The 17,823-nt window shown below is 51.0% G+C and overlaps 1 protein-coding gene across 1 annotated transcript; it reads left to right on the top strand.

Annotated features, from left to right (window-relative positions):
* Positions 1–3,862: 3,862 nt before the first annotated feature.
* Positions 3,863–17,823, top strand: MACIR (macrophage immunometabolism regulator). Its single transcript, XM_038759673.1, has 2 exons — positions 3,863–3,934; positions 15,658–17,823. Exon 2 carries the CDS (start codon positions 15,681–15,683, stop codon positions 16,305–16,307), a length of 627 nt encoding a protein of 208 aa, XP_038615601.1. The 5' UTR covers positions 3,863–3,934; positions 15,658–15,680; the 3' UTR covers positions 16,308–17,823.

Genomic DNA, 17,823 nt, shown 5'->3' with positions numbered 1-17,823 from the left:
ATGAGAGATAAAAAGGGGTAAGGAGAGACTGATTTAAGGTAGAGGCTTTGAGAACGGAGCCCGCTTAGCTTGTATGGTTTCTTCTGAGCTCTAACGGGGCCTCTATGGGGTGCAGGAATATCTCTCGAGGTGAATTAAGGCCAGGTATTTTTGCCCTGGCCAACGGTCCCAAACATCTGTTTCTCAAAAAGCCCTTCCCATAAAACTGGGGGAAGTCTTTTGTGGTAGAGAAAAATTCTCTCTCATTCTCCAGGCACCCTTTTCTTTCTTCTCCTTTCCTCACAGGATGTGGAAGAAGGAATTCTTGGAATGTGTTTTCATTTCCACCCGGAAAGGTCCAGGAAGAATCCAAAATAAAGAAAAAATTTTGGAGCACAACAGCTCGTCAGGGGAAACCGTGTTAAAGGGGGTCAGTGGGAATTAGGGGCTTATTTTCTTGGAGCCTCATTTTCCCTATATTAAAAAATGAATAGCTGGATTCCCTTCTCCTCTCCTTCACTGGGAAGCCAGAGCATGGGCCAGGAAGCCAGAAGGTCCTGGGTTCTAATTCTGGCTCCGCCACTTGTCTGCTGTGTGGTCTTAGCCAAGTCACTTCACTTCTCTGTGCCTCCGTTACCTCATCCGGAAAATGGGGATTAAGACTGTGAGCCCTATGCGGGACAGGAACTGTGTCCAACCCAATTGCCTTGTATCTACCCCGGCGCTTAGTACAGTGCCTGGAACATAGTGCTTAACAAATACCATAATTATTATTATCATTATTATTATTAATCTAGAGATTTTTCTTTCACAAGTGGGCAAATTCTGCCCTCCTAATAGCCGTGGAGAAGCAGCATGGCTTAGTGGAAAAAGCACGTGTTTATGAGTCAGAGGTTGTGGGTTCTAATCCCACCTCTGCCACTTGTCAGCTGTGTGACTTTGGGCAAGTCACTTAACTTCTCTGTGCCTCAGTTACCTCATCTGAGAATTGAGGCTTAAGACTGTGAGCCCCACGTGGGCCAGGTGTTCTGATGCCTGTCTCCCCCGTTCCAGACCATGACTGTCTCTCTCTGTTGCTGAATTGTACTTTCCAAGGGCTTAATACAGTGCCTTGCACCCAGTAAGCGCTCAATAAATACAGTTAAATCAGTCTCCCCCTTCTAGACAGTGAGCCCTTTGTTGGGTAAGGACCGTCTCTGTTGCCGATTTGTACTTCCCAAGTGCTTAGTACAGTGTTCTGCACACAGTGAGCGCTCAATAGATACGACTAAATGAATGAAGGGGGGAGATAGACAACAAAACAAGTAGCCAGGAGTCAATAGCATCAAATTGACAGCATTAAATACCACCACCATCATCATTATGATGATGATTATTACCGCCTGGGTGGGGGGAAGCAGAAGGGGCCGGAAGTAAGCAAGGAAGGAAGGAAGGAAGGAACTCCAACTCTCTCCTGAACTCCAACTCTCTCCTCGACCTCCTCCAATCTGGCTTCCGTCCCCTCCACTCCACCGAAACCACCCTCTCAAAGGTCACCAATGACCTCCTTCTTGCCAAATCCAACGGCTCCTACTCTAGCCTAATCCTCCTCGACCTCTCAGCTGCCTTCGATGCTGTGGACCACCCCCTTCTCCACAACACGCTATCCAACCTGGGCTTCACAGACTCCATCCTCTCCTGGTTCTCCTCTTATCTCTCCGGCCATTCATTCTTAGTCTCCTTTGCGGGCTCCTCCTCCCGCTCCCATCCCCTTACTGTAGGGGTTCCTCAAGTGTCAGTTCTTGGTCCCCTTCTGTTCTCAATCTACACTCACTCCCTCGGTGAACTCATTCGCTCCCACGGCTTCAACTATCATCTCTACGCTGATGACACCCAAATCTACATCCCTGCCCCTGCTCTCTCTCCCACCCTCCAGGCTTGCATTTCCTCCTGCCTTCAGGACATCTCCATCTGGATGTCTGCCCGCCATCATCTAAAACTCAGTATGTCCAAGACTGAACTCCTCATCTTCCCTCCCAAGCCCTTCCCTCTCCCTGACTTTCCCGTCACTGTAGATGGCACTACCATCCTTCCTGTCTCACAGGCCCGCAAACTTGGTGTCATCCTCGATTCCACTTTCTCGTTCACCCCACACATCCAATCCGTCACCAAAACCTGCCGGTGTCACTTCCACAATATCTCCAAGATCCGCCCTTTCCTCTCCATCCAAATCTCTACCTTGCTGGTTCAATCTCTCATCCTATCCCGATTGGATTACGGCATCAGCCTCCTCTCTGATCTCCCATCCTCCTGTCTCTCCCCACTTCAATCCATACTTCATGCTGCTGCCTGGATCATCTTTGTGCAGAAACGCTCAGGGCATATTACTCCCTTCCTCAATAATCTCCAGTGGCTACCAATCAACCTACGCATCAGGCAGAAACTCCTCACCCTGGGCTTCCAGGCTGTCCATCCATCCCCTGGCCCCCTCCTACCTCACCTCCCTTCTCTCCTTCTGCAGCCCAGCCCGCACTCTCCGCTCCTCTGCCGCTAACCTCCTCACTGGGCCTCGTTCTTGCCTGTCAATCAATCAATCAATCGTATTTATTGAGCGCTTACTGTGTGCAGAGCACTGTACTAAGCGCTTGGAAAGTCCAAGTTGGCAACATATAGAGATGGTCCCTACCCACCAGCGGGCTCACAGTCTAGAAGGGGGAGGCAGGGAACAAAACCAAACATATTAACAAAATAAAATCAATAGAATACGTACAAATAAAATAGAGTAATAAATCCGTACAAACACATATACAGGTGCTGTGGAGACGGGAAGGAGGTAAGGCGGGGGCGATGGGGAGGGGGAGAAGGGGGAGAGGAATCAATCAATCAATCGTATTGAGTGCTTACTGTGTGCAGAGCACTGTACTAAGCGCTTGGGAAGTCCAAGCTGGCAACATATAGAGATGGTCCCTACCCAGCAGTGGGCGCACAGTCTAGAAGGGGGAGACAGGGAACAAAACCAAACATATTAACAAAAGAAAAGAAATAGAGTAAATATGTACAAATACAATAAATAAATGGAATAATAAATCTGTACAAACATATATACAGGTCCTGTGGGGAGGGGAAAGAGATAAGGCGGGGGGGATGGGGCGGGGGGGAAGGGGGAGAGGAATCAATCAATCAATCATCATCATCATCATCATCATCAATCGTATTTATTGAGCGCTTACTGTGTGCAGAGCACTGTACTAAGCGCTTGGGAAGTACAAATTGGCAACATATAGAGACGGGCCCTACCCAACAGTGGGCTCACAGTCTAAAAGGGGGTGGGGGGGCTCAGTGTGGGAAGGCCTCCTGGAGGAGGTGAGCTCTCAGTAGGGCAGTGAGGGCAGGCGGCGGACCGGAAGCGGAAGGGGCGGGGCGGAGGGCGGGGCTTCTCCGTCCGTCAAACCGCCCGTCAGCCCTTCAGGGCGGGCGGGGCGGGGACCGGAAGCGGAAGGGGCGGGGCGGAGGGGCGGGGCTTCTCTGTCCGTCAAACCGTCCGTCAGCCCGTCAGGGAGGGCGGGGCGGGGCGGAGGGCGGGCCCCCGCTCTGTCCGTCAAACTGTCCGTCAGGGGAGGGCGGACCGGAAGCGGAAGGGGCGGGGAGGAGGGGCGGGGCCCCCCCCGCTCTGTCCGTCAAACTGTCCGTCAGGGGAGGGCGGACCGGAAGCGGAAGGGGCGGGGAGGAGGGGGCGGGCCCCCCCGCTCTGTCCGTCAAACTGTCCGTCAGGGGAGGGCGGACCGGAAGCGGAAGGGGCGGGGCTGAGGGCGGGTCCCCCGCCCTGTCAATCAAACTGTCAGTCAGTCGGTCGGTGGGTCAGTCAGTGCGGCGGGCGGCCGGGAGGAGGAGGCCGCCGCCGCCGCCGCCGCCGCCTTCCGTCCTCGCCGTCTCCATCGCCGTCTCCGGGCGGGGGATCCGTTTCCGCCGGGCCCAGGTAGGTGCCCGCCACCGGCCGGCGCTCAGAATAAGCCCGGCCCTCCCTTCCGCTTGCAACACTGCTTGGCACATAGCAAGCGCCTCACAGATACAATTCTTCTCCTTCAAGCCTTTCCGAGGGCCCACCTCCTCCAAGAGGCCTGCCCGGATTGAGCCGTCCCCGCCCCCTTCCGCTTAGCACAGTGCTTTGCACATAGCAAGCGCCTCACAAATGCTATTATTATTATTATTATTATTCCAGCCTTACCGAAGGCCCACCTCCTCCAAGAGGCCTGCCCGGATTAAGCCGCCCCCGCTCCTTTCCGCCTAGAACAGTGCTTTGCACATAGTAAGCGCCTCACAAATGCCATTATTATTATTATTATTATTATTATTATTATTATTATTATTCCAGACTTACCAAAGGCCCACCTCTTCCAAGAGGCCTGCCCGGATTAAGCCGCCCCCGCTCCTTTCCGCCTAGAACAGTGCTTTGCACATAGTAAGCGCCTCACAAATGCCATTATTATTATTATTATTATTATTATTATTATTATTTCAGCCTTACCGAAGGCCCACCTCCTCCAAGAGGCCTGCCCGGATTAAGCCTCCCCCGCTCCCTTCCGCTTAGCACAGTGCTTTGCACACAGCAAACGCCTCACAAATGCCATTATTATTATTATTCCAGCCTTACCGAAGTCCCACCTCCTCCAAGAGGCCTGCCCGGGTGAAGCCGCTCCCGCTCCCTTCCGGTTAGCGCAGTGCTTTGCACATAGCAAACACCTCACAAATGCCATCATTATTATTATTATTATTCCAGACTTACCGAGGGCCCACCTCCTCCAGGAGGCCTGCCCGGATTAAGCCGCCCTCGCTCCCTTCCGGTTAGCACAATGCCTTGCACATAGCAAACGCCTCACAAATGCCATTATTGTTATTATCATTATTGTTATTATTATTATTATTATTATTATTGCAGCCTTACCGAAGGCCCACCTCGTCCCAGAGGCCTGCCCGGATTAAGACCCCCCCATCCCCCACCCCGGTCCTCGGCTCCCGCTCCCTTCCGCTTAGAACAGTGCATTGCACATAGTAAGCGCCTTACAAGTACTATTATTAGTCTTCAAGCCTCACCGAAGGCCCACCTCTTCCAAGAGGCCTGCCCGGATTAGCGCCCCCCCCCCAGCCCCCCCACCCCCCGGTCCTCGGCTCCCGCTCCCTTCCGCTTAGAACAGTGCTTTGCACATAGTAAGCGCCTTACAAATACTTTTATTATTCTTCAAGCCGTACCGAAGACCCACCTCCTCCAAGAGGCCTGCCCGGATTAAGCCGCCCCTGCTCCCTTCCGCGTAGAACAGTGCTTTGCACATAGTAAGCGCCTCACAAATGCCATCATTATTATTATTATTATTCTTCAAGCCGTACCGAAGGCCCACCTCCTCCAAGAGGCTTGCCCGTATTAAGCCACCCCCACTCCCTTCCGTTTAGAACAGTGCTTTGCACATAGTAAGCGCCTCATAAATGCCATCATTATTATTATTTTATTATTCTTCAAGCCGTACCAAAGGCCCACCTCCTCCAAGAGGCCTGCCCAGATTAAGCCACCCCCACTCCCTTCCGCTTAGAACAGTGCTTTGCACATAGTAAGTGCCTCACAAATGCCATCATTATTATTATTCTTCCAGCCTTACCGAAGGCCCACCCCTTCCAAGAGGCCTGCCCGGATTAATCCTCCCCAACCCCCCCGTCCTCGGCTCCCGGTCCTTTCCGCTTAGAACAGTTTTTTGTACATAGTAAGTGCCTCACAAATGCCATTCTTATTATTATTATTCAAGCCTCACCGAAGGCCCACCTCCTCCAAGAGGCCTGCCCGGATTAAGCCCCCTCCCCCTCGGCCCCCGCTCCCTTCCGCTTCCCCCCTTCCAGCCCCACACCACTTATATATCCAATAGCTGTCATTTGATTTATTTGGATTGTTGTGGGCAGGGAATTCATTCGTTCCTTCAATTCGTATTTACTGAGTGCTTACTGGGTGCAGAGCATTCATTCATTCAGTCAGTCGTATTTATTGAGCGCTTACTGTGTGCGGAGCACTGTACTAAGCGCTTGGGAAGTACAAGTTGGCAACATATAGACACAGTCCCTACCCAACAGCGGGCTCACAGTCTAGAAGGGGGAGGCAGACAACAAAACCAAATGTATTAACAAAATAAAATAGAATAAATATGTACAAGTAAAATAGAATAATAAATATGTACAAATATATATACATATATGCAGGTGCTGTGGGGAGGGGAAGGAGTTAAGGTGGGGGGATGGGGAGGAGGGGGAGAGGAAGCAGGGGGCTCAGTCTGGGAAGGCCTCCTGGAGGAGGTGAGCTCTTAGTAGGGCTTTGAAGGGAGGAAGAGAGCGAGCTTGGCGGATGTGTGGAGGGAGGGCGTCCCAGGCCCGGGGGAGGACGGGGGCTGGGGGTCGACGGCGGGACAGGCGAGGCACAGTGAGGAGGTCAGCGGTCCACTGGACTAAGTGCTTGGGAGAGCACAATACAGTGATTAAAAAGAGACAATCCCTGCCTACAACGAGCTCTATGGAGGGGAGGAGTAAACGGACATCAATGCAAATAGAAATCAATATAAACACATAAAATAACAGATATGACACTGTTGTGGTGTTCTACTCTCATCATCATCATCATCAATCGTATTTATTGAGCGCTTACTATGTGCAGAGCACTATACTAAGCGCTTGGGAAGTACAAATTGGCAACATACAGAGACAGTCCCTACCCAACAGTGGGCTCACAGTCTAAAAGGGGGAGACAGAGAACAAAACCAAACATACTAACAAAATAAAATAAATAGAATAGATATGTACAAGTAAAATAAATAGAGTAATAAATATGTACAAACCTATATACATATATACAGGTGCTGTGGGGAAGGGAAGGAGGTAAGATGGGGGGGATGGAGAGGGGGACGAGGGGGAGAGGAAGGAAGGGGCTCAGTCTGGGAAGGCCTCCTGGAGGAGGTGAGCTCTCAGCAGGGCCTTGAAGGGAGGAAGAGAGCTAGCTTGGCGGAGGGGCAGAGGGAGCAGGGCATTCCAGGCCCGGGGGAGGACGTGGGCCGGGGGTCGACGGCGGGACAGGCGAGAACTAGCGCTTACTACAGTGCTGTAGACCCCGTTGTTGGGTAGGGACTGTCTCTATCTGTTGCCCTGTTGTCCTCTCCCAAGCGCTTAGTACAGTGCTCTGCACCCAGTAAGCACTCAATAAATACGATTGAGTGAATGAATGGGTGAATGGATGATTGAATGGGTGAATCCCCTGCCTCCGTGCCACAACAAAAAGTAGCTGAAAAGCTGCTGGCTGTCACGGGCCCAGGCCAGGGGGTCCTTGGCTGGTTGTCCAGAAAGCCCAGGGGAAGGATAGACCCCCTCATTCATTCCTTCATTCAGTTGTATTTATTAATCCCGGCTCTGTCACGTCGGCTGTGTGCCCTTGGGCAAGTCACAACTTCTCTGAGCCTCAGTTCCCTCAGCTGTACAATGGGGATTAAGACTGTGAGCCCCACGTGGGACAACCTGATCACCTTGTATTCCCCCCCCCCGTGCGCTTAGAACAGCGCTTTGCACTAGTAGGCACTTAGCAGATGCCATCATTATTATTATTTATTATTACTGGGTGCAGAGCACTGTAGAAGTGTTGTGCTTGGGAAAGTGCAGTACAGCAATAAAGAGCGACACTCCCTGCTCACAATCTAGAGGGGTGGAGTCAAGGAAGTAAAATGACAGATAGATAGGGACATAAGTGGTGTGGGGTGGGGAGAGGGAGGGAGAGCAAAGGGAACGAGGCGAGGCAGTGCAAAAGGGAGTGGGAGATGAGGAAAAGGGAGGTTTAGCCAGGGAAGGCTTCCTGGAGGAGATGGGCCTCCAGAAGGACTTTGAAGCCGGGGAGGGGAGTGATTGTCTGTGGGAGTTGAGGGAGGGCGTTCCAGGCCAGAGGAGGGACGTGGGCCAGGGCTCAGCGGCGAAACAGGTTAGATGGAGGCCCAGTGAGAAGGCTAGCGGTACCTGAGGAGCAGAGTGTGCCCACCGGGTTGGAGAAGGAGAGAAGGAAGGTGAGGTAGGAGGGGGCACGGTCATGGGCTGCTTTAAAGCCAATGGTGACAAGTTTCTGTTTGATCCCACCCCAGGGCAGACCGACTTAGCCCAAGATGGTTTTTCCCATAGAGAAGCGCGCTTCCCTCCGTTCCTCCGGCTCCCCTCCCTCCTGCCCCGTGACCTCCAGCGGCCCTTTATCGGGAGATCAGGAGGGCCGGGAGGGATGGGGCTGGACCCTGATCTGCCGCTCGCCCCGGCTGCTGATGACACCTGATGAGGAATGAAAGTGGGAGAGATCAACTGGGGGAAGTTGATGAGTGAAGGCTCCCTATCAAATCCTGCTCTTCCCAACTCTTTCCCCGTTCAGGGGAGGGTGAAAGGTGACAGGGAAGTGGTTTGAGCCTGAGGTGCATAGACCTCTGTCATGCCTTTTCTCTACTTCCCAGTACACTCTTATACGTAAGCACACACGTATACACACATTCTCTCTCTCCCTCTCTCTTTCTCTCTCTCTATATCTCTCTCTCTATATAGATACATATAGAGATATAAATCTCTCTCTCTCTATCTATATATCTATATCTATATCTATCTATCTATATATATATATATATATATACACGTGCATACACACATATAACCCAAGGGGATTACTGTCAAAGTGTCAGTAAGTGCGGACCCTTATCCACATTGCTAACCGTCTACGGAAGGGTCTCCAAAGACATTGGCTAATGGTTTCATTTTAGAAGCTCGCACATACCACGCCTCTGATGGGTAGCCTGTTTTTGTTATCCTAAAAGTCATTATGTTTATAGGGGGTTGGTTCAGTTCGCATGAGAAATAGCATAGGCTGCTGACTCAAGTTATTAGAGAAGGGAAAGGAGACTCCAGGTGATAGCATGTGCAGTGTTTGGTTAGGCGATTTTGTCATTGCTGAAATGCAGCTCTTTCACAACACCCAAGGCATCATGCGTTTACCACTTCATTTTCCACTTGAGCTGCAACAGACTGAGGAATTTTTTTTGGTTTTGATTCCCGGACTGATCAGGGACACTTCAAGAGATGCGATAAACCATCATCATCACCACACTAAGCACTTTATTGATTGTTACCAAATAAAAAGATCAGGGTTTACAGCATAGACCTTAAAACCCAAGCCAGAGGCATTTAATGTTTCCAAAGCTTTATATTAGGGTGTAGGTCTTTAGACTGAGAAAATAAAAATTAAATAGTAACTCGCAAACAGTATAATAATAATTTTTAAAAATTATGGTATTTGTTAAGCACTGACTATGTGTGCCGGGCACTGTACTAAGCTCTGGGGTGTGTACAAGCAGATCGGGTTAGGCGCAGTCCTTGTTCCGCGTAGGGCCCACAGTCTTAATCCCCATTTTATAGATGGGGAAACTGAGACACAGAGAAATTAAGTAACCTGCTCAAGGTCACACAGCAGACAAGAGGTGAGGCTGGGCTTTAGAACCCAGGTTCTTCTGTCTCCCAGGCACCTGCTCTATCCACTAGGCCAGAGTTGGTAAGATCTTTTTGATTTAAAGGTTGGGGGAGTCTAATACAGCTTGGCTAACCAAAGGTTTTTTGGTTGCCATTTTTTTTTTAAATGAAAGATTCACTTAAAGTTGCAGGTTTGTTCCTTAACCAAATGACAGTATGTTAAATGGTATTTTTCCTGAGTTTTTAATTCAGTCGTATTTTGATGAGCTGCTTTTCCGTCCACATCTGTTTTCTCCTCAGCTTCTTTTAAATGCAGGATTCTAATTCCTCCATTCAGAGATCTGATTTGATGGTTCTTTCTGAATGTAGTCCCATCCCATTCTCCTCACCTGCCATTGCCAAGGAAAAGTCAGCCAGTCAATTATATTTACTGAGTGCTTACTATGTGCAGAGCACTGTAGTAAAAGCTGGGGAGAGTACTATAGAACAGTGTAACAGACACACTGCCCACCGTGACTGCCCACCGTGAGCTTACAATCTAGAGGGAGAACCTTCCTGCTGGAGTAGGGCAGGAAAAAGCGTAACTTTACAGTTTTTAGGACATTTGATCTCAGTGCTCTGCACACTGTTTGTGCTCAAATGTCAGAGATTGATGTGGGCAGGGCAATGTGTCTACCAACTCTGTTGTACTGTACTCTCCCAAGCGCTTAGTACAGGGCAGCCGCTCAGTAAATATCATTGATTGATAGCTCTTCCTGGAACATTGAGGAATTTGGGGACTCATCCTTCCCTGCAGTACAGCTGAGAAGTCTTCCAAGAGGTCTTCGGCCTCTCAAGATCTAACCCCGTTACCTGTGCTTAAACCCACCCCTTCCCCAAATACTTGCCCTTCCTTCTCCTGTCTCCTACCTCTATTTTCAGCCTCTCCAGAATAAGCTCAGGACTCCCTTTATTAAAAAACAAACAAAAACCCCATCTCTCAGCCCCCATCACACCCTCCAGCCCCCCATCTCTGCTTTATTTCACCATCAGCTCTCTTCTCAGCTCCCCCCCCGCTCTCCGGCAATCTGGATTTGCCCCTTCCACTTTACTGAGAGCATGCTCACCAAGGTCTCCAGGGACTTGTCTCCTGCTTCTTGACCTCTCTGTTGCCTTCGATGCTGTCAGTTTGAAGCAGTGGGACCTAGTGGAAAGAACTCAGGCCTGGGAGTCCTAGGACTTGAGTTCTCATCCCAGCTCTCCACTTGTCCGATGGGTGCCCTTGGGTAACTCACTTAACTTCTCCGTGCTTCAGTTTCCTCATCCTTATAATGGGGAGCCGATACCTGTTCTCCCTCCCACTTAGGCTGTGAACCCCCCAGAGCAACAGGGATTGCTTCCAACATGAGGAACTAGCATCTTCACCAGCACTTAGAACAGGGTTTGACACATAGTAAGCGTTTAACAAATACCAGTAATCATTGAAATTTCTTCTGGACTTGGTTTTCCTGACACAGTGTCTGTTTTGATGGTTCTTTTACAGTTCCTCAACTCTTCTCTCTCTACAGTCCCTTGGGGAGCTCATCCTCTCTCATTCCTCACCTGCCACTTTCCCCCACCTTGAACTCTCACCCGCTTTCCCCCCTCAAATTGCCTCCTTTCTCAAGGACGTCTCCATGGATGATTGGCATTTCAGACACAGCATGCACAAACGGAGCCCCATGTCCTCCCTGCAAAATAGTCTTCTCTTCCTCTTTCCCATCGCTGTCCACTTGCTCAACACCACCACCATCCCTGTCCCAGAAGTTTTTCCCCACGGCATCATCTCTAACTCCTTTCTTTGAACTCCAGCAATCAGCCCGCCTCAAAAACCTGCCATTTCTCCCTGCCAGAGCCTTGCCATTCTCCCCATGCGGTGGCTCAAGACTCCTTAGACTGTAAGCTCGGTGTAGGTAGGGAACGTATCTGTCAACACTATCCTACTGGACTCTCCCAAGCGCTTAGTACACAATGTTCTAGAAGCACACAATAAATGCTCAATAAGTGCCATTGTTTGATTCCCCTTTGTCAGTCTACTTTACACATAGCAGCTTGGAATACCTTCTTAAAATATATCTCTTTTCTCCTCAAAATCCTCCACTGCTTTTCCTCTTCAAACAAACAAAAAAAGCCTCCTGGCCATTCGATTTAAGGGTCTCAACAGCCATCTCCTTATCTGTTCTCCTCTCCCCCTCCACCCCCGATTGTCCTCTTTGCTCCTCTGAAGCTAACCTTCAGTTTCCACCGTCACATGTCCGACTCACTCCTTCGACCCCCCGTGTAGGGAACAGTCCCCCTCAAAATCCTCCAGACCCTACTCCTCCCCTCCTAGAAAAAACACCTCCATGAAGCATCTTCTGATTCATCGCCACTTTCTTAGTCACGTCAGCCCATCCTTTGTTTAATTAATCAGTTCTGCTTTTAGCCTTTCCCTATTGTCCTTTTGCAAGTTTTGTTCGCTGTCTCCCATATAAGATCGTAAACTCCTCCGAGGCAGGGACTGTGTCTTTGGCTTCTATTTTATGGTCTCAAGTGCTTAGTACAGTTCTCGGATCACAGTAGGCACTCAGTAAGTGCCGCTGCTTGGAATGATGGTGGATGCTGTGGAATTGTTTTTCCTGAATTGGCCCCATTATTTCTTTCCCTTTGGACCTGTCCTCCCCGCTTCTCCGCCGTGGTTCCGGGCCCCACTCTGCTAGTCACTCCTCAATCAATCAATCAATCAATCGTATTATTTCCTCAGCTTCTGGAAGCCAGCGGGCCCCTCAGCGAGGCGGAGGAGCGGGACTGAAAACCCAACCGCAAACCCAAAGCGCCTGGTCAGGCCACCCGCACGGTGAACCTTAGTACTCGAGTCCTCAAGTGCTAAGTACAGCGCTCTGCACTCAGTAAGCTCTCAATAAATACGATTGAATGAATGAACCATGCTGGGTGTGGTCAGTGACTAGCGTCTCTAGCTGCCACACTCGTTTGGCCCAATTCCTAGGAAGAATGGGAACCAAAGTCAAAAGCCATGGGCCCCAAGATGGCACAGCCAGCCTGCAGAGCAACCGATCAACAGAGCTGGACTGAACTGGAAGTCCTCAGTGCAGAACAGTTAAGTTCCCCCCACCCATGCCCAAAGTCACAGTCACCTGATTGCCTTGTAACCTCCCCCAGCGCTTAGAACAGTGCTTTGCACATAGTAAGCGCTTAATAAATGCTATCATTAACTCAGTCCACTACAAGAAGCAGCATGATCTAGAGGTTAGAGCCCGGGACTGGGAGTCAGAAGGACCTGGGTTCTAACCCCGACTCCGCCTCTCACCTGCCGAGTGACCCTGGTCAAGTCACTTCATTTCTCTGAGCCACGGGTCCCTCATCTGTAAAATGGGTATTAAGACTGTGAGCCCCATACGGGACAGGGACTGTGTCCAACCTGATTAGCTTACGTCTACTTCATCGCTTAGTGCAGTGCCTGGCACATAGTAAACGCTTAACAAATACCATAAAAAACAAACCAAAAACACCTTTTCTGTTCTATTCTGCATTTGGGCTGAGCAAAATCTACCTAAAGAAGAGCTGTCCGAATGATTCTCCTGCCTTTTCAGCAATGCCCCGGGCTGGCTCCTCATGGGGGGTTTTGATAAACCTCCCAACCCTAACGGGGTATAAATCCCCCCCCCCCCCCCCCCACCATTCTCTGGTTGTGTAACTTCCTAAATATGCGAAGACGACACTATCGCTGGTGACAATCTTTCTATGTGTATGGCTGAAAAGACCTTCGTGAGCGAGCCTCTAGCCCCAACTTAAAAAAAAAAATGATAATAATAATAATAATAATGGTAGGATTTATTAAGCGCTTACTATGTGCAAAGCACTGTTCTAAGCGCTGGGGAGGTTAACAAGGTGATCAGGTTGTCCCATGGGGGGCTCACAGTCTTCATCCCCATTTTACAGATGAGGTAACTGAGGCCCAGAGAAGTTAAGTGACTTGCCCAAAGTCACACAGCTGATAAGTGGTGGAGCCGGGATTTGAACCCCTGACCTCTGACTCCAAAGCCCGGGCTTTTTCCACTGAGCCACGCAGCGCTTACTATGTGCAAAGCACTGTTCTAAAGCGCTGGGGTAGATACAAGGCAATCAGCTTGTCCCACATGGGGCTCACAGTCTTAATCCCCATTTTACAGTTGAAGTAACAGGCCCAGAGAAGTTAAGCGACATGCCCAAAGTCACAAGCTGACAAGTGGCGGAACGAACCCACGACCTCTGACCGCCAAGCCCGTATTCTTGCCGCTAAGCCACTCTGACGCTTGGCTACTTGCAGTGCCTGCGGCAGATTTTTCTGATGCCGCCGCTCGGAGAGAGAAGCCTTTTCTCCTCATTTCCATCCCCCAGGCTGGCCCTTCTGTCATTGCCTCCCAGCAGTCTGCCCTGTCTTTGAAATGCTCGTCCGTCCCTACCTGTTTGCGGTAGCCCGGTTCAACCCAGAGCGGCTGCTGGGGCAGGGTTACCCCCAGGGGAGAGAGTGGAAAGGGTCAAGTGCCGTGGCCTCTACGCCCAGGGTCCTATATCATCATCAATCGTATTTATTGAGCGCTTACTATGTGCAGAGCACTGTACTAAGCACTTGGGAAGTACAAATTGGCAACATATAGAGACAGTCCCTACCCAACAGTGGGCTATATGCCCAGGGAAGAGCCCAGAATCCCTCAGCGTAGCTGTCCGGCGGGCCCTTCCAACCAATTTCTCCCAGAGTTGGCTCCAGACTGGAGGGAGGAGGACCGAGGAGCCAGTTAAAAATGGCAATTTCGCCATCTCCGAAGCCCCATCTCCGCCCCACAATCCCCGAGGGATGGCCCTGCTTTCCGGAGGACCCCCTCCGCCCCCACCCTCTATCCTGTAGACCTTCAGTTTGTTACGAAGCTCGAGGTTGCAGTGCTGTCTATAGCTCCTGAAAGGCTTCCTGGGATTCTCGAGTCCGTGTCCTCTTTGTCTTTCCAGACGTCATTCATTCGGTTGTATCTGTTGAGCGCTTCACTGTGTGCAAAGCACCGTACCGGGCGCTTGGGAGAGGACAATATAAATGCCTGCTGTGCAAGCAGCATTAGGGATTGACTTTTTTTTATGATACTTGCTAAGTGCCTACTGTGTGTCAAACACTAAGTGCTGGGTAGGTACAAGTTAATTAGATCACAGTCCCCGATCACGGTCTAAATTGGAGGGAGAACAGGTGTCCCCCTTTTACAGTTGAGGAAATGGAGGCACCAAGAAGCGACTTGCCTAAGGTCACACAGCAGACAAAGGGCAGAGCCGGGGTGAGAATCCAGGTCCTTCTGAATCCCACCCCTCCATTCAACACGGTCGGTAAGGCCCTCCAAGGCGGTGGGGACCCGCGGGATGCAAGCGGAGATCATCATCATCATCATCATCAATCGTATTTATTGAGTGCTTACTATGTGCAGAGCACTGTACTAAGCGCTTGGGAAGTACAAATTGGCAACATATAGAGACAGTCCCTACCCAACAGGGGGCTCACAGTCTAAAAGGGGGAGACAGAGAACAAAACCAAACATACTAATAAAATAAATAGAGTAGATATGTACAAATAAAATAGAGTAAAAAAAATATGTACAAACATATATACATATATACAGGTGCTGTGGGGAAGGGAAGGAGGTAAGATGGGGGGGATGGAGAAGGGGACGAGGGGGAGAGGAAGGAAGGGGCTCAGTCTGGGAAGGCCTCCTGGAGGAGGTGAGCTCTCAGCAGGGCCTTGAAGGGAGAAAGAGAGCTAGCTTGGCGGATGGGCAGAGGGAGGCCATTCCAGGCCCGGGGGATGACGTGGGCTGGGGGTCGATGGCGGGACAGGCGAGAGCGAGGTACGGTGAGGAGATGTGGCCCCGGTCCCCCGGCTGGGTCTGGGGCGCGGGCGATTTCGGAGGCCTAGCCGTCCGACGAGCACTCGAGAACTTGTGTCTGTAACTTACTCTAAAATAATATATGTGTGGTAACGTGTTGCTTCTTGAAGTTGAGAAACCTGCACGTGGCGGAAATGGAATACTTAAAAAAAATCCCGTTTGAGTGTTCCCTAATGAGTTTTTTGTACAAGCAGGAAAAAAAAGATACGATTCAGGTTGGCAGCGTCTGTTCACATCGGAGCAATCGCTGAGTAACGTGGCTCTGCTCTATCCCCAGGCGCGGGCAGCCCCGCGCTCGACATGGAGGTCGACGTCAACGGCGAGTCGAGGACGGCCGTGGCGGCCCTCCCCCTCCCCGGGGCCGAGGCCGGCCCCCCGGGAAAGACGGAAGCGGAGAGGCCCCGCTGCTCCAGCACCCCGTGCTCCCCCATTCGGCGGACCGTGTCGGGCTACCAGATCCTCCACATGGATTCCAACTACCTGGTGGGCTTCACCACGGGGGAGGAGCTCCTGAAGTTAGCCCACAAGTGCTCGGGAGGGGAAGAGAACAAGGGGGAAGGCCCGGCCCCGCCGCGCTCCAAGCCGCTGGACACGGGCCTGGCCCGCTCCTCGCGCCTCTTCAAGACCCGCGGCAGGTATTACCAGCCCTACGAGATCCCCACGCTCAACGGCCGGCGGCGCCGCCGCATGCCCAGCTCGGGGGAGAGGTGCCCCAAGTCCTTACCCTACGAACCTTCGTACAAGGCCCTCCACGGGCCTCTGCCCCTCTGCCTGTTTAAGGGCAAGAGGGCTCACTCCAAATCTCTGGACTACCTCAACTTAGACAAAATGAGCAGCCAGGAACCCGCCGACACGGAAGGGCTCCAGTACCAACTTCAGCACCTCACCCTCAGAGGGGACCGCGTGTTCGCCAGGAACAACACATGAACGGCGGCCGGGCCGCCGCTGGCCAAGCTCCCTCTGGCTTCCCGGACCCCCTCGGCCCACACGTACTGTCTGTCTGCTCACGGGACCGGCCCCGGCCCGGGGGGAGGACGGAGGAGCCGGGCGGAGGGGGTCCTCGGACGCCCCGGACCCCTCGCTTAGAACCCGCCGAGGGCTAGGGGGTCTGGGGGAAGATCCTCAAGCCCGAAGCCACCCGGGGGACTCTCAACGGGTGGACTTGATTTGCGGGGGGCGATTCTAGAAAGGCAGAGGCGGCTCTGGCACGGGAATCTAGATGGGGATTTGCCACGCCGATTGGAAATGGGGTCTGCGGGGTAGCCGCTCAAGGGCGGGGGGCACGGGGAAGATTGCCCTCCGACGAGCACTCGAGAACTTGTGTCTGTAACTTACTCTAAAATAATATATGTGTGGTAACGTGTTGCTTCTTGAAGTTGAGAAACCTGCACGTGGCGGAAATGGAATACTTAAAAAAAATCCCGTTTGAGTGTTCCCTAATGAGTTTTTTGTACTAGCAGGAAAAAAAAGATACGATTCAGGTTGGCAGCGTCTGTTCACATCGGAGCAATCGCTGAGTAAGCGTCTATATTTTCCTCAGAAGGTGATGATCCTCTCCTGGAAAGTGGTTCTCTAAGTTGGGGTTAATAGCGGATCTCTGGCTAAAACACCGTTTGGGAGATAACCTCCGGGATTTCCCAGAACGTTTCTCCTTTGAGATTTTTACTTGAGTGGAGTAATCCTCCGGAATCCCGACTCTCATTTAAAATGTACCCGGAATAGCGCGAGAGAAGGGAAGTCGTCGCTCCCGGGCCGGAGGATCTGAAGTAACAGCGGAGCTCGGAGAAGGAAACTCGTGGTTTCTCGTACTGAATATTTAAATTAACCGTAAATTGATACCTCTCAGCATGGCATCGGAACTTCTTAGTTGTTCGCAGCACAGAATTCCTACTGAAAACTTAGCTTCTAGAGTTAGTTTGAAAGTGTCTACTGCTTGTGCCGCCTTAACGGGCTAATTCTGAATGAACAATTTACGTCAAATGCACTGGTTTAGCTCGTTGCCGAAGAAATCGAAGTCCAAGCACTGATAACACGCAATCCAAACACAGGAATGTGTTTTGGAAAAAAAAAAAAAAGTAACGTTGGTAAAACCTTCTTCCTCTCAAAGATTCGATGTGGAATTTTTGGCAACCGGGAACAGTGGGGATGTGTTGGCCACTAGCCTAGGGTGGGAGGCCTGTGGGGGCATACTGGAATCTTCTTCTTTTTCAGCTGTTAAATATTTTAAAGTAAACTGCACACCTCTCTAACTTATTGTACTGAAGAGTCTTACAATAAACTATTCCTCTATAGTCAACGGTTGGATGGGAAATAGAATGACTGTCGGATGCCAAAGAGAGATAGGATTCTACGTTTAGCGATTTAAACCCCATTATTTATTGATGAGCTACCCTGTGGAACTGTATTATTTCCGGCTACGAAATAAAGAGGTGATGTAAGTGTA

This window comes from Tachyglossus aculeatus, chromosome 17, assembly GCF_015852505.1.
Source record: "Tachyglossus aculeatus isolate mTacAcu1 chromosome 17, mTacAcu1.pri, whole genome shotgun sequence".
Classification (NCBI taxonomy): domain Eukaryota; kingdom Metazoa; phylum Chordata; class Mammalia; order Monotremata; family Tachyglossidae; genus Tachyglossus; species Tachyglossus aculeatus.
This window is presented reverse-complemented; position numbering and strand designations above follow the sequence as displayed.